This window comes from Eumetopias jubatus, unplaced genomic scaffold (assembly GCF_037043125.1).
Source record: "Eumetopias jubatus isolate StellerSeaLion01/CBP00866 unplaced genomic scaffold, mEumJub1_p1.0 scaffold_11, whole genome shotgun sequence".
Classification (NCBI taxonomy): domain Eukaryota; kingdom Metazoa; phylum Chordata; class Mammalia; order Carnivora; family Otariidae; genus Eumetopias; species Eumetopias jubatus.
In genome coordinates, this window is record NW_028274817.1 from 24,670,403 (window position 1) to 24,687,335 (window position 16,933).

Genomic DNA, 16,933 nt, shown 5'->3' on the forward strand with positions numbered 1-16,933 from the left:
GAGCAGAAAATGAAGTAAAATGGAAAGAAAAAGAAAATTTTAAAGAAGAATGAAGAAGTGCTGATTCATGGCTACATGGATATTTTTGCTGCATTATTCACTAAATGATTCTTTTTGAAAAGAATTTATCCTGTCATTATGCCTCTGATTCCTCCTGACTCCACAAAGCAAATAATAATACAAAAATAAGTAAGACTTGAGTTATGGAGAACACTTATTTGTGCTGTGACTTGAGCTGAAAACACTAAATAATTGTGTCTGTCTGATAAGGAATACACAGATGGGCCTGTTATGCAACTGCAAATGGAGATCATATATTACACCTGTGATAAGGTACCCAAACAGACATGTTATTTATAAATATTGCTTCAGCCTGGGAATAGAAAATATAAAATACATAGTAAATGAAAGTTTTAAGATAATATAATATAGAAGTGGGATATTAAAATGATTTATTACCTTGATAGGATCTTCTCTAGCCGCGATCCTGGATATAAAACTAGGACCGTACTAAAGCCAAAAAGGAAAAAAAAAAATGTCTGCGGCAATACAGAATAATTCATTTCATTTAGGAAAGGAAAGGTAGGTGTTCAAACATGTGGCTCAACAAGAAAGGTGTCCTTGGTGTCTCTGGTTTAACACCTCAATCTTTACTTCATTTGGCATTGAATTTTACTGTTTTACCATGGCAAACTTGCAAAATGAGGTATGTAAACTGGATCAAGGAAGATGACTTTTTTTTTTTTTTTGCTTCATTTGTTTAGTGAAGTCCTTTCTTTCAAAGGAAGTCTTACCCAGCCCCAACAGGACAGCTTTTCAGGCTTTCAAAAATGTTTGAGAGGGATCTCAAAGCCATATTGACTCCATTCAAATTACTTTGAAAAGGAAATGTTAAGTATGCTTTATCTATGTCCATGAGGTAGTACAAGCACAAATAATATTTTTAGTAGAAAATGTGTACGTATAACCCTAGGAAAAAAAGAGAGAAAACGTGAATGAAACCTGCCAAAGCAAAAGTAAGGTGCCATAAACAAACATGCATTGCTTACTTTATTTAGTTCTTGAAAAATGCTTCTCTGAAAATGAATGGTTTTCCATCTTGCATGTAATCTGGTTATTACCTGGATAAAACCAAGATCTGAAGGTAATTTATCAAAGGGCTATAGTTCACTCATATACCAATTTGATGTTTAATATAATGAAAATGGAATTTATTTTAAGATAGAAAGGTAACCTGGTTTCTGTAATGTTAGCAGTCACTGCATTTAATTCAAGTAGCATTTATTTCTGCAGTGATGTTCCTTATTGTGGAAGCATCTAGCTTCACACGATGTCCACTGAACTATTGGTCTTGTGAGATGGCTTCCCATAGGAGTCAACTTGAAAGCCTGAAGTAATCAGAGGTCACCATCTGGGCAACGTACTTGGCATATTTTTCGGGAAGGGAACTGTTCAACATACAAGTAGATCTGTAGCCCTGACAAGCTTTAGAAGTAAAGTGCAAAAGCAGTAGCACTCCCTAGCCTGAAGGAACATGAAGCAAGATATGTGAGGGAACCAGTGGGGGAAAAATGGCTGACAGAAAGGAAAAACAAATTATCTTGGAAAATATCACATGCTTTTATCTTGGCATGATTTGAAACTTACAACATCATCTATTATGGGCAGGATTTTGTTTGTGAGACAGATTTCAAACTTTCTAAATAGGTTTATTTGGTAGAATTAGAAAGTAACACCAAAAAATTCTTGCAACAGATAGATACACCATCCTTAGCTGAATATGTGTACATTTCGAGATACAAGATGAATTCCTTAAAAGCAAACTGAAAGTGCAGTTTCAAGGTTTACTTGTGTATTTAGAATCAAAGCCCAATTTATCTTGTTATTAAATGGGTTTTAATATTATCTAGAAGAGAGTGGACACAAAATACCAAAAGATACAGAATAATATGAGAGGTTTCATATGTCCTGACAATACCATTATAAAGGTATTACAATAGATTTAACTGCCAAAAGAGAGTTCTTCCAACCACCCAAACTTTTCTTGTTCAGATATTTTGAGGATAATTTTTGAGACCAGTAGATTTCAAACTATGTCTTTGGAGTTTTGGGACAACTCTTTTGGACCCCCAATCCCTTTCAATCAAGAGTTCTGTTTTGTATGTTTCGGTGTTATTCCTATTTAATTGCTGAATTGCTCTGCTGCTTTAAGTTGTTCTGAAAAGCTTTATTTTAGACAGAAAATTGTAACACAAGAGAATGAACAAAACAATGCATCTATTCATTCAGCTTTAAAAAAAAAAAGGTTTGTTCATGGGACACCTAGGTGGTGCAATTGGTAAAGCGTCCATCTCTTGGTTTCAGCTCAGGTCCTGATCTCACCATCCTGAGATCAAGCCCCCAGTCAGGCTGCTCAGAGTCTGCTTGAGATTCTCTCTCTCCCCCTCCCTCTGCCCCTCCTCACCATGCACTCTCTCTCCTCTCCTCTCCAAAATAAATAAATAAATCTTTAAAAAAAATAAAAAAGTTTTGTTGAGCACTAGTATTTTTTTATTATATAACAATACATGAATACATTATCATTGTAAAAGATTCTAACGTTACTATGAAAATGTTGAAGTTCCAGCTCCCCACTCTAAAGATCAATGGTTTGGGGTATAATCCTTCCAGTTCTCTTAGTATGAGTTTACATATAAAGAGATACATTTTTTTTTACTTAAATAGAATCATCGGATATGCATTGCTCTGCAATGTTTTTTATACAAACCTTAGAGATCTTTTCATGTGAATACATGTAGGTCAACCAGGTGTGCTGATGTTTAACAACCAGCTCTCTGTGCAAAACAAATGATTTGCACGGTTTGCTGGTCCTGGAGTGTTTATAAACCCACCATGGGTGATTTCAACTACCAACGTGAAGTCACTGCAGGTGGAATTGGGAATACATGTGCACAGTTGGCTCTTGTAAACCAGTATAAGCTGGCTATAGCACACCACTGAATCAGTTCTTTTTTCTTTTTAGGCTTTTTATTTTGAAATAAATTTAGACTTACAGAAAAGTGGGTAGATGTAGCTCTGAGTTTCTGTGTACCTGTCACTCAGCTGCCAATATTAACATCTTGCATAACCATAGTACAATTATTAAAAGTAAGAGATTAACATTGGTATGATGCTATTAACTCAGAGTTTAATACTGATTTCTCCAGTTTTTCCTTTTTTTTTTTTTTCTGTTCCAGGATCCTATCTAGGATCCCACACTGCATTTAATTGTCATGTCTCCTTAGCTTCCTCCAATCTGACAGTCTCTTGAGATCAGTCCTTTTAATTCTTACATAAGATTTCATAGTATGGGTATAGCACTCTCTGAGATGGCTATATTGCTGGTTCTACTTTTTCACTATATTAGCAAAGCCATTATGTTAACAATGCTGAGGTGCATTTCCTTGTACATACCCCTTCATGCACATATGTGATTATTTCTTTAGTAGATTCCTGGAAGTTGAATTCCTTGGCCAAGGAACATTCCCAATTTAAATTTTGATCGCTATCACAAAATTGCTTTCTAAAGCTCCTTTACCACTCTATAGTCCCACCAGCGGTATATAAGTAGAGTAACTCCTGACTACGAGGCACCAAGTTTGGTACCACAGATAGAAAAATTAAGAAGACATGGACCCTGCCCTTTGAATACTTTCATAATAATGGGTCAGACATATCAATAGATACCTTCAATATAACGTGAAAAGTCCTATGATAGGGTGCTAAAAGAGAAACATCCTATCTCTTTGTGAAATGTTCTAGAGAGGCAAGATCAGCACTGGCCAATACAAATACAAAGCAAACCACATATGTAATTTAAAATTTCATAGTAGCCACATTCAAAATGTGAAAAGAAACAGTTGGGATTAATTAAATTTTTTATTTAATTGAATGTATATCTAAAATATTGTCATTTCAAGATGTAGTTAATATAAAAATATATCATTGGATATATTCTATTTTTTCTTTCATACCAAGTCTTCAACTCTGACTAGCCGCACTTCAGTTGCTTGGTAGACACATGTGGCAAGTGGCCACCATGTTGGACAGTACAGACCTAGGTCATTAAGCACCCATTTCCTACTTCTACTTCTGAAGCATTCCTATAGTCTCTCTCAGAGGGGAATATTTTTGCCCTTTGAAGGGAAATGGAACGAGGGAGGAGCATCAGTTATAGATATTAATAGATACCATCAGTCTTACTTAAGAGGAAAAGACCAACATCCGAACAGAGTGCAGAGAAGTAACTGCAAAGAGACTTGGAGCTTTCAGCCTAGAGAAATGTGCAAGTTAAGAAGAGCTTATTCTCCTAAAGTTAGCTTGCCTTGATATCCAAGGTGCTTGATTGAGTTTGGCGATTAGGCATGGTGAGATACTCCATTTGTTACCTTTCTAATACATTTATAATTTCAGAGCGTAGCTTTGTTCAGTTGGATAAACCAAGACGGATAATAATCATAAAATGTACAGGACTCAACTCTAAGGAATATTTGTTAGGAGAGCATTAGGGACTGCCATTCTTAATAAACTGAAAAGACATTATTCCTAGAATATCTGAATAGGCATACACATTCTTTCTGTCCATTGAATTTCAGTGAAGTGTGGCAATATGGGACTGGTACTCCTGGAGAGATCTGGGTCATGTCAGTCTTTACTCATTGAGGATGTATATTTTTATATATGTCTTTTGGAAAAATAACTTTGACTTTGGGGCCAGGAGTACTTATATTAGACCTACTATAACCAGCATTGCTCATTTGGAGCTGTTATGTTCCAGTATGCGTGATTTTAGTTTTATTACTGTCCCTCTTTTTTTGTCTTTTATTTATTTATTTAATTTTATTAACATATAATGTATTATTTGTTTCAGGGGTACAGGTCTGTGATTCATCAGTCTTACACAATTCACAGCGCTCACCATACCACATACCCTCCCCAATGTCCATTACCCAGCTACCCCATCCCTCCCACCCCCCTCCACTCCAGCAACCCTCGATTTGTTTCCTGAGTTTTGTTACTTTCTATTCACTTGTAAGGTTTGTGAGTGACCAGTTTGTGAAGTTGGTTAGAGCATAGAGGTAGCACAATCATGGGTACAATCCTTCAGTTTAAAAATTTTCCTACCACTCTTCTTCCTGACTGAGTTCCACTCATACTGGGCTCCTTAGTGTTCCTCCCCTCACACATTCCACACAAGACTTAAGGGTTTTGTGTAATTGCTATTCCTTCCTCCTGGAAGGTTCTTCAACTAAATATTCATATGGCTTCACTTCATTCAAAACTTGGTTCAAATATTACCTCCTCTGAGAAGCCTTCCCTGACTAGTCTTACTTATTTTTCTTCTTCAGAGCACTTATAACTCCTGACATTATTTCATTTATTTGCTTCTTTGTTTCCACACAGCTCTATTAATTATAGCATATATTTATTCATTATCTGCATGTCTTAACCCACCACCCTCTCATATGAGTTCTGGGAAGGTAGAGAATTTTTTTTTTAAATTTAATTCACTGCTATAAACTTAGAAAAACAGTGCCTGGTACAAGTAGGCACTCAAAAATATTTGTTGAGGGGCGCCTGGGTGGCTCAGCCATTAAGCATCTTTCTTTGGCTCAGGTCATGGTCCCAGGGTCCTAGGATCAAGCCCCATATTGGGCTCCCTGCTCAGCGGGAAGCCTGCTTCTCCCTCTCCCACTCCCCCTGCTTGTGTTCCTTCTCTCGCTGTGTCTCTCTCTGTCAAATAAATAAATAAAATCTTTAAAAAATATATTTGTTGAGTCAATCTATGAATATAATTTAATACTGTCTGTTCATTACCAGCTATACCCTTAATCCTAGCAGTTGGCTTATAATGTTTATACTTGGGTTTGGGGGACTTGCCTCAAAATATGGCTATAAATACATAGCATAGATTTGGATGGGGATCCACTAGAAGCTAAGGACTCTGTATCTTCACCCTGCGTCCAAGGCTCGTATGCAATCAGTGTGTCCTAGTGAGGCTATGTTTGTTGTTTATTTCCGATTGCCTATTGGTCAGCGAGTACTATGGTGTCCTGGCTGTTAAATATTTTTGTTGCCTGTGCCTGTATTCCCAGTGTTCCCAACGTGCCCAGCGTATACTTTGAAGATATTTGTTGAATGAATTAATAAATACATCCCCATGGAAAGTACTGATATAGCTTTCTAGTGATGTATTGGTATGTCCCAAAGGTCAACATAATTTAATTTTATTGGTCTTAATATGAACAAAATATTATTTATTTCTAATAGAACTCAAAGACTGGAGTTATTTAGTTACCTTAGTCTACCCTGCACATACTTTTTGAGTTACTTTCTCTAATCAGCAGAGGGAGGTTCGGTTTGGAGGAGAGGAAAGACCATGTAGTCTTGCTTTGGTCTACAGCAAGTAAGTTAACTTGCATTATGTACTCATATAAATATACATTATAAATAGCTTATTGCCTGGAAAAGATAAACTCAAAAAATTACAAGCTTCACCACCCTCAAAGGATGTTCTACTAAATGTGCCCACACCTCTTTATCCGTCTTGATTGGCTGGAAGCAGTCCAATTCATTTGATGGTGAAAAAATAATCCTTGCCTTATTATTGTGAAGTGATTCTCAGCACATCCATCTTTTTCTGTCATTTTTGAGTGCCCTCAGGAAACTGGCTTAACTTAAAGTGTATAAAATATCCCCCTTGATCTTCAAAATGAAAACTACTATGCCTTTTGTTCCTTATGGCCAATCTAATTTCACAAAAGTAACTGAACCAAGGGAATTCAACACATTTTTAATATGGCTTCTAACATCCATCATATTCACATTATTTGGGGAACAGAGTAGACCAAATTTTCTAAAAAAAAGAAAAAAAAAACTAATAAGCCTCTTTAAATGGAGTATGTTAAACCAACCATACTTTGAGTCCTTTGCCATACTGTACCTGACTCAGAACCACTATCATTTGAGTTTCAGTGGTTTCCAATAATTGCAAGAGAAATTCATTAGGCAGCACTGGCCCTAATCCAAAGAAAAGGGTAGAAACCAATTAAATGCTTCAAAGTTTTAAGGATAAATTAGGAGGTAGATGTTAGAAATCTCTAGCTCCAACTAAAAGTGGATGAATGATTTTTAAATAGGCTATCTGGCTAGCTTTCCTGTTCTCGGTTGCAAATCCATATACTGTATATGAGTATTAGACGTACAAATTAGCCCTTTTCACTCTGCCTAGGAACATAAAGGAAAATGTTAGATGGATTATGAACAGATCCACTTTTTTCTTCCTTTCGGTCAGATTTGGTTGATGTTTAAAATTGCAATGAGAAAACAGATAAAAGGATTTCCACAGCTTCTGTCCTAGTTACTGTTTTCTTCCAACATTATCTGCCCTCGGTGACCTCATTCACTCTCACAATGTCAGCTGTTGCCTCTGTGCATATATGATTCCCCAGTCTCATTCTAGCCTTAATACTTCACCAGAACTTCAAACCTCCAAAGCTCCTGGGTTGAGCATGACTATCTGGATAGCCCATTGGTGGGTGGAACCCAGCACCTCCAAAGATGAATTCATTATATTTCTCCCATCACCACACCCTGCCCCAAACCAACTAGTCATCAGCCAACAACTAGTTCAACTAGTCATCATTCAACAAACGCATCTCCAGCACCAGTTATCTGTAGCTAGTGCTGGGCTAAGTACAGAATCCCTTAACTCTATTAATCGTTCCCCTATGGTTTCAGTTACTCAGACTCAAAACCTAACCCTTGAATTCCTCCCTTTCCCTCATTTTTTTTTCTATTCTTGCCCCCAGCACATTCACATGTGTGCATGAGCATGCAGGTGCATACACATGCATGCGCACACACAACTAGTTGCCAAACCCTGAGACGACATTTATGCAATTTCTCTTTAAGGAATCTCCTTCTTTGCATTCCCACTATCACTGCCCATTATTTCTCACCTAGACTATTGCAGTGCCATCCCAATTTGTGTTCTTGCCAAATCTCTAGTCCTCCATTTCATCTTTCTCTACACTAGTACTGGATTTATCTTTCCGCAAAGGGTGCTCTGATGATATCATTTCTTTACCTAGAAACCATCAGTGCTCCCCATTGCTATCAAATTAATCTTCCTAAAGAAAACTGATCATAACACTCATTTGCTCAGAAAATAGCAATGCCTCCCTACTGCCTAATAAACTGAATCCAAATATCTAAGTGTGGCATTCAACGTCCTCCACAATATGGCCCTAATCCTCCCTTTGAGCCTTAACTTACACTACCATTTATACCTAACTATACTCCAGCCAACCCCAGCAATTTCCTTTGCCTCAAATGCATGCTGTGCTTTGCAATGTCATATTTTGTTCAGCCTGCCCCCTCACCCTACCCATTGCCATCACCTGTCAAAGCCCTACACATTTTTTGAGGTTCATCTCTAATCCTACCTCATTAAAACATTGCTAATCAGCCAAGCCAATTTTAATCTGTTGTTCTTTAAACCACTTTTTTTAGGTTTTTATTTTAATGTCAGTTAGTTAACATACAGTGTAATATTAGTTTCAGGTGTTCAATTTAGTGATGCAACACTTCCACACAGTACCCTGTGATCATCACAAGTGCCCTCCTTAATCCCCATCACCTGTTTGGAACCCCCCACTTCCTCTCTGGTAACCATCAGTTTGTTCTCTTGAGTTTAGAGTCTGTTTCTTGGTTTACCTCCCTTTTTCCCCTTTGCTCATTTATTTTATTTCTTAAATTCCATGTACAAGTGAAATCATATGGTATTTGCTTTCTCTGACTTATTTGCTCAGCATTATACTCTCTAGCTCTATCCATGTCTTTGTGAATGGCAATATTTCATTCTTTTTTATGGCTAAGTAATATTCCATGATGTGTGTGTGTGTATATATATATATATATATGTATGTATCTATATATCACATCTCCTTTATCCATTCATCAGTCGATGGACACTTGGGCTATTTCCATAATTTGGCTATTGTTGATAATGCTGTTTTAAACATGGGGTTGCATGTATCCCTTTGAATTAGTGTTTTTGTATTCTTTGGGTAAATAACCCAGTACTGCAATTGTTGGATTGTAGGGTTCTAGTTTTAACTTGCTGAGGAAACTCCATGCTGTTTTCCAGAGTGGCTTCCCCAGTTTGCATTCCCACCAACGGTGTGAGAGGGTTCCCCTTTCTCCACATCCCCGCCAACACCTGTTGTTTCTTCTGTTGTTGATTTTAGCCATGCTGACAGGTGTGAGGTGATATTTTATTCCTGGGTTGCAAGGGTGGTTCAATATTCACAAATCAATCCAACATGATACCCCACATTAATAAAAGGATAAGAACCATATAACCATTTCATTAGATGCAGAAAAAGCATCTGACAAAGTACAACCTCCATTCATGATAAAAACCCTTAACAAAGTAGGTTTAGAGGGAACATGCCTCAACCTAATAAAGGCCATATATGGAAACCCACAGCTAATATCATCCTCAGTGAGGAGAAACAGAGCTTTTCCTCTACAGTCAGGAAGAAGACAAGGATGTCCACTCTCACCACTATTATTTAACATAGTACTACTGAAAGTTCTAGCCACACCAATCAGAAAATAAACCACTTCTTTTATTTTTAAAAAGTATTTTGTAAGCATTATTTTATTTGAAACTAGAGAATAAATTATTTATTTTAAAACAAAAATTCCTCTTCCCCCAGATGGCAAACATCATCGTCCATGTTCATTATAAAAAATATTGACAATACATAAATCCTAAAGAAGAAAATTAAAATCCTCCATAAGCCCCCATGTTGTGAACATGTTGCGATATATCCTCCCAGCCCTTTCTCTTTCCAGACATCAACATGTCTACACACACACACACACATTATAGATCATACTATTCATACTGTTAATGGCCTGATGTTTTTCATTTGATGCATCATAATTATTCCCATGCCAGTTCATAGTCTTCTGTAACATGATTTAATAACATTGTAATCTTGTATTATTTATAATATCATCAGTTATTTCATTAATCTCCTTTTGATGAATATTTAGATTGATCATAACTTTCTACTAGTTTTTAAATGTTACAATGAATAGCCTTGTAGTTTGTACACATTCATAATTAACTCATAGATATGAAATTGTGGGCTAAAAGGGTAAGCCAAATTTTAAGGGTTTTTTGATAAATGGTGCCACATTACTCTCCACAATGGTGGGTTGGTTTTTTTTAATACTCTCATGAAGAGTATATGAGAATGCCCATTGCACTCTGATCAACACAGCTATTTTTAACCCTCTGATAGCAATTGAACCTGTATTGTGTCAATTATTCTGCATTATATTATAGTTATTTTATACCTGTATTACTTCCAACTCCTACCCTGATAAGCATCTATATTTTAACAACTGCAACAGCTATCATAGGACCTTATGCATACTAGGCACTCAGGAAACTGGCTTAGTGAAGGCCTCCCATGTTATTGCGATAGCCTGTCCACCATTACTCTGCAGTTTCCATATACAAAGTAGAGTTCCACGACCAAGGGAAACGGGAAAGGAAGGGATAACAGTGTTGAGGAGCAGTGTCTAATACCATTGTGGTTGTCTCACTAATGCCCCAACATCTATCACTGGGATAGCTATAGCCTCAACATTTTAACAATAGCTACTTAGAAAAGTAGTTACATGTATGATGTAGGTATAAACTCCAAGAAGCTGCTTGGCCTAACTAAAAGAAATCTGGTCATGGCATTTTTAGGTGGAAAGGGACAGCTGGTTTAGAGACCTTCTCAGCAAGTCTGGAATAGGTTCATGTATGGCTTGTTTTCTTGCAGCAGTACATTTGTTCGGCCTGACTTGGCAGTTGCAACCAGTTGAAGGACAGCTCTATGAAAATGGAGTTAGCAAAGGGAACAGAGGGACCGAATCCATGGATACTACTTACTCTCCAATTGGAGGAAAAGTTTCCGATAAATCAGAGAAAAAAGGTACAGTGATCAAAATGATTGATTTATTGATTATTGATTACTTTTCTTCTAATTTGGTCATTAGAACCAAAGCTGGGATGGTTTCACTTCACATTAAATTTCATGATCACTCGAAAGAAGTACTCTCCGTGGACAGAATAAATACATGTAAATGTCTTATGAAAGCAAATTTTCCTTTCTCTAGTGCCTTGAGTATAAACCAATTAAACTTTTCAAATATGTAGGCAATTTTGAAAATAGATAAATATTTACAGGATGGAGGTTTCAATACAATGGAAATTGCATTTCGCATATAACTACCCTGAAGCAACATGGGATTTTGATTAAGTTCTCTGTGTCCAAGCCCAGCATTTATATATAACATTTTACAAAGGGTATATGGAAATTTCTTCTGTTTAGAATAAGAAAAAGCCTTTTATGCTTAATATAAGGGTGAATGTTTATGTCAAAGTGGGGGAACATGAGTTTTTTTCTAGTTGGGGAACATGAATTCTTCACAGTTGGAGAAAAGAAAAAAGTACTCTGAGTACTGAATTGTTAAATTTAACTAACATAAGCTTGAGCTACCTGACTTATTTACAATAAATGTCACATACCAGCACTCCCAACATCTTATTCACTTTGAGTGATCTTAGTCTCAATATACAAGTATTGAAAATAGCTGAAAGTTTCTATTATGATTTCTCTTGAAATAGGAGTCAGCACACAGGGCCTCAAACAATGTAAAATTTCAGGATGTCAATTCCAAAAGCAGAAATTAGAAACAGAACATAGAGCCAGCACAATCCTAAATATTTTTAGGAGATCACATACAAACAGATGAATGAATGAATGAATGACCCTAAGAAACCCTACCCTCAAGAAACTTAACATTTTATAGGGGTGATAAGACAGTCTTATTTTGGCTGATGAGTTACAAACAAAATTATTTGGTTTTGTAGTTGAGTCACTAATCTTCACTTGTGTTTTTAGTGTCTTTTGGGGGTTATTTGTAGGGTTTGCTGTTTTGTTTTTGTTTGTCTTTGAAAATGTAATTCTCCTTTGGTCTACACTTCAGTGAAAATTCATGCTTAGGTTTCAGGAAAACATTATGATTTGTCCCAGTTTTTGATTCACGGTGCAGCTTGCTTTACGTCCCCGTTTAGAAATACTGTCTTGAGCCTGGGCTGACCTTTCCCAGCAATTCCATTTTTGCTGCTGAGAGGGGCTGAGGGTCAGAGATGACAGAGGAAAGGGTCTGAGTACACTTGGACTCAAGGCTTCTCTCCTTTATCTTCTTTCCTACTCTTTGATTCCTTTACATGTGCAAGTGCAAGGGCCACCATTTGGTGCCTAGGGGGTTTCTTGCCATTCACACTTGAAATCATGAGCAATCTGTTTGAGGAAAATGAAACACACAGGACAGAAGGTCATCACATAGTTGTTACCAGAGCGTACTCATTTGTTTACTCTAATTCAGACATCTCTAATTCCCTTCCACAAAGTACAGTTGACCCTTGAACACCATGGGCTTGAATTGCCCAGGTCCTCTTCTCTACAGATTTTTTTCAATAAATACAGCACAGGACTGGAAATGTATTTTCTCCTCCTTATGATTTTCTTAATACCATTTCTTTCCTCTAACTTACTTTATTGTAGGAAAACAGTATATATAACATGTAACATAAGAAATCTGTGTCAATCAACTGTTTATGTTATTGGTAAAGCTTCTGGCCTAACAGTCAACTATTAGTAGTTGAGTTTTGGGGGAGTCATAAGTTATACAAGGATTATTTGACTGCATGGGGTTGAGAGGGAGGGGATGGATGCCCTTAACCCCAATGTTGTCCAAGGGTTAGCTGGAGTTTGCTGATGATGACTGAAATTTATTGCATAATTAACCATGTGCCAAGAATAGCTCTGGACATTTCACATGTATTATATCATGAAGGTAACATTATAGACCTCATTTTCCAAAAAAAAAAAAAAAAAAAAAAACAGAGACACAAAGAGGTTAAGTAACTTGCCCAAGGTCACAGAGCTAGAAGCTGGTGGTCTGATTTTGGAGCCTTATCTCCACCCTGTACTGAAATCCACACACAAAACGTATATGAAAACCACAAAAGACACTTTACCCAATGAAAGGAAAGCCCCAGAGTCTATTCATGATGGCTTTTAGAGAAATGCTATCCAGCTATATTTTAATGTGTTGTAATGAGTTTCATAAATGAAAAACTGTTTTTAAATTTCTGTTCAATTATAACAAACAGGCCAAACCGATTTCAATTCAATACTTTATTAAGAAACATTAAGGGTTGGTGCCATATATAGCAAGTTGTTATCTTAAACTGACTTTCTGTGGCAGTCTGAACCAAACCTTAACTGTAACTGCACATCATGGTTCTGCTGTATTAGGTCTTTACTGCGTATCACTCAGTGAGTGAAAACATAGCTCCTGTTTTAAAATGCCATGTGTATACTAAACCAAACCTTGTGGAAGATGTAATATACCTAGAAGGATATTTTCAACCGGTCAGCTGTATTCTGTTATGATTTTCTAGACATCACACACCCCATAAATACAGTTGTAGAAGCTTGTCTTAATGATGCTGTGTGCATTAAAATATAAAACTAAAAACCAGATAATCCTTTTTTACACTGTTTTCCTCACTCTCCTGGAGGGCTGGGCATTGTAGTGCTGTGGTTAAGATCCTGGACTCTGGAGTCAGACAGATCTGGCTTTGAACACTGACTGTGTCATTTCCTGGCTCTCCAACCTCAGGCAATGAATTGGTACAACCTTGCTGAACTAATACCTTCATCTGCAACACAAAGATGATAATAATAGTACCTGTCTCATAAGTTGGTTGTGAGGAACAAGTGAGATAATAGTTGTAAAACTCAGTGCGAGGCACATGGTTAAATTTAGCCGTAATTATTATTGGACCAAATGATCAGAAAATTACCTTGAGTTTATTGACATCCCATTAGGTACTGTAGATCCCGCTTCAAACTGCTATCAGCTTTTCCACAATTGATGGCCTTCTTGGGATTTAGATGTTTTCTCTTTTTAAAGTTTGAGCTCTCTTTACTGAACAATTTAACATCTATTATTTTGTAATCACCATCACCTTCATCGTCAAAGTGATGGATAAATAGAATGGCACTGTAAAAAAAATCAGATTCTTCTGGAATTGGTTCCCCATTAACAGTAGTTATATATATCTGCTTCTCCTTAGGAGATTAAAGAATTTTCTCGCAACTTAGTTTTCCAAAGAAAGAAAACCGAATAATTGATTATAGACATTTAGCATGCTAAATTTTATTTCTGAAATGTACTTGAATAATTTGAATTTAATTTCAAAAAGCAGACATAAGTCACAATCACATATTGGAATCTATCAGGAAAGCCAGCTGTTGGTTGTTCCGTAAACATTTATAGAATTGAAAGCATTATACTAAAACAGCCCCTACTACCTTAGAAGCTTACCAACTAGTCATAACCCTTTTCTTTAATAAATATTATGTAACAACTACTTTAAACAGAGCAGAGAAGAGAATAAAGTAAAAGAGAATAAAGTAAAAGTAGTCCCAGACCTGAGTCACATAACATCCATAAACGGAACTAAAAATAATTACAATATAATTTATCAACTAATATGGAATGTTAAAATCTTAAACATTATCAAATCCAGTGTCTTTTTTTAAAGATGAAGAAACTGAGGGCCAGAAGGGTCAAGAACACAGAGAGAGATCTGAACTAGATCAGAGGACATTTGATGGCACCTCTTCTGTTTTCTCATCTATTATTGAAATAATGTAACAGAGACTAAACATATGAATTGCTAAAGACATTTTCTAAGGAAGTATCAAGGACAAAAACTGAATAGGTAGGGAAATTGATTTTATTCAGGCTATTGCAATAGGGAAAGCATTCTAGATCGGAAGATCAGAGTGTCTTAGCAAAGTGGATTTTGCCTTAGACTTTTCTAGGAGGAGTGGATAAGGAACGTGTGGGATGATTTACAGTTGGGATTATCTTGTACTCAGGGGAAGTCTCAGTCAGTCAGCTGAGCAGGAAATGTCTATGTCTGCATCTGGCTAGTTAAAGGAGAACAAATAGTTCTAATCTCAGCTAATTATTTATGAGACAAAGAACAAGCAATTGGAGGGTCTGTATCTGGTCTTTCATTAGGCTCCAGCAAAAGGGGAAGAGTCTGTCTTTGGCCTTGTTATAGGCCAACAAAGGAGTCTTCTGCATTTCTTATGGGAGCATGAGAAAGGGTAGACAGAGCACCATGTCTAGGAAGTCAGAGGGGAGAGGGTTTTTAATGGGGTTATTTTTGTGTTTTGCTTGTTGGCTTTGCAGTAAAGCCAATTCCTAAAACATAAAAGAGTGAGAGGGTTTTGGAAGACAAAAAGTTGGGAAGGTTTCTTAATCAGCAGTTTTCCAGGAGCATAGGGCTCAGGTAAAGTCCAACATTGTCAGCCGTTATCTGAATAAGGAAGTTTATCAGGTAGTCGAAGGTACTGAATTCCTGCAGTTTGGATGCCAAAATAGAGCACGGGAACAAAAAGGGGGGGATGGGGACACAGAGCTAAAGGATACTCAAGTCAGCTTTTATCTCCTTTATAATTTTTGCAAAAGTCTGGGCTTGGGGGAAAGCGGCATTTCTCTTAAATTCATTCTAGAAGATCGGTCTCCACAAAGCTGAAGGGGGAAAAAAAGGTATTTTCTAGTTCAATGTCTGCTGAATATATGACCATAGAAACAACATATAGCTGATTGATATGACACAGCGTACAACCTGTCATGAAGATGCTTTAGCCCAGACCAAGCAATGACTAGAGCTTCACCTCTCTGGGCTCCAGTTTCTTATCTGAAAAAGGAGGGAGTTGGCTTTGTTCAGGCTGAAAAATAATTTTTCCTCTGATCTTCTAGGTTCTTGGCTGAGACACCCACCTACCCCTGCTGAATTAAAAAAAAAAAAAACAGATTAACAGGAAGGAGAAAAACAAGTTTAATAACATGTACGCACCCTGCATACACAGGAGAGACCCAGGAAAGCGGAGTAACTCCTGGAATGGCCCAGGCCACCACCTTAAATACCACCTCCAGCTAAAGACAGATGTTGAGGGTGGGGAGAGCCAGTTATAGGAGGCTGTCAGGCAAAGCACAGTGAGCTAGAGTATGGCTGGTAGGCAGATTTAAGTCCTCTCCTTCTCCATTGATGAGTTTCTAGAGATTTAGGCACATCTTCCGGGTACAGAGAGGTTGACACCCTTACACATGTTGATTTCCCTTATAAATGTAAATGTCCCCTTACAAAAGGGGAACCTCTACATGGTTTTTCTCCGTCTGCTGTTTCTTCAAGATGATCCTTCTGCCAAAGAATCATATTGTGAGGTGCAAATTCTGCTCTCCTCCAGCTTTAAAACTTTTAGGGAGTGGAAGAAGGATAGTGGGCAGGGAAACACATTTTGCAATTTATATCTTACCCAGAAAGCACAAATGAAAAACAGATAAAAGCCACATCTCTCCAGATAAAATGGGAGGGGGGTCAGATTCCTGCCACACTTACCCCTGCCTTCCCCTTTCCTTTCTTTGCCCTCCATTCTCCTCCCAGCTGCTAAAGCTTTGACAAACAAGGGGTGATACTCCATGGGACTGGCTTATCTCTAAGGACCCCTCCAGCTGTGTACATTATGAGTCACTGAATTCGAATTCTGCAGTTAAGGAAGAACAATTAGCCATTCCAAATAAAAGTGGACCTGTTTTTGCAAAAGGCATGTACACTCCTGGAAAATGGTTGAAATGTCTGTCTGTAAAATGTGTAAGCCACTTTGCCATCTAAATTACTTGCAGAGAATTCTGTTGTAATTCAAATAATTAATTCCCAGTTTCCTGCCTT

At 37.2% G+C, this 16,933-nt stretch overlaps 1 protein-coding gene across 4 annotated transcripts in view; it reads left to right on the forward strand.

The window, feature by feature from the left end:
- TENM1 (teneurin transmembrane protein 1) overlaps positions 1-16,933 on the forward strand; it is a 541,361-nt gene that overhangs the window by 258,001 nt on the left and 266,427 nt on the right. For 3 of the 4 annotated variants that reach the window (XM_028122679.1, XM_028122680.1, XM_088028927.1), the window contains one exon: positions 10,890-11,042. In XM_028122679.1, the coding sequence (XP_027978480.1) occupies positions 10,890-11,042 (153 nt within the window). The remainder of the gene's footprint in view (positions 1-10,889; positions 11,043-16,933) is intronic. The other variant, XM_028122681.1, reaches the window with a different exon arrangement.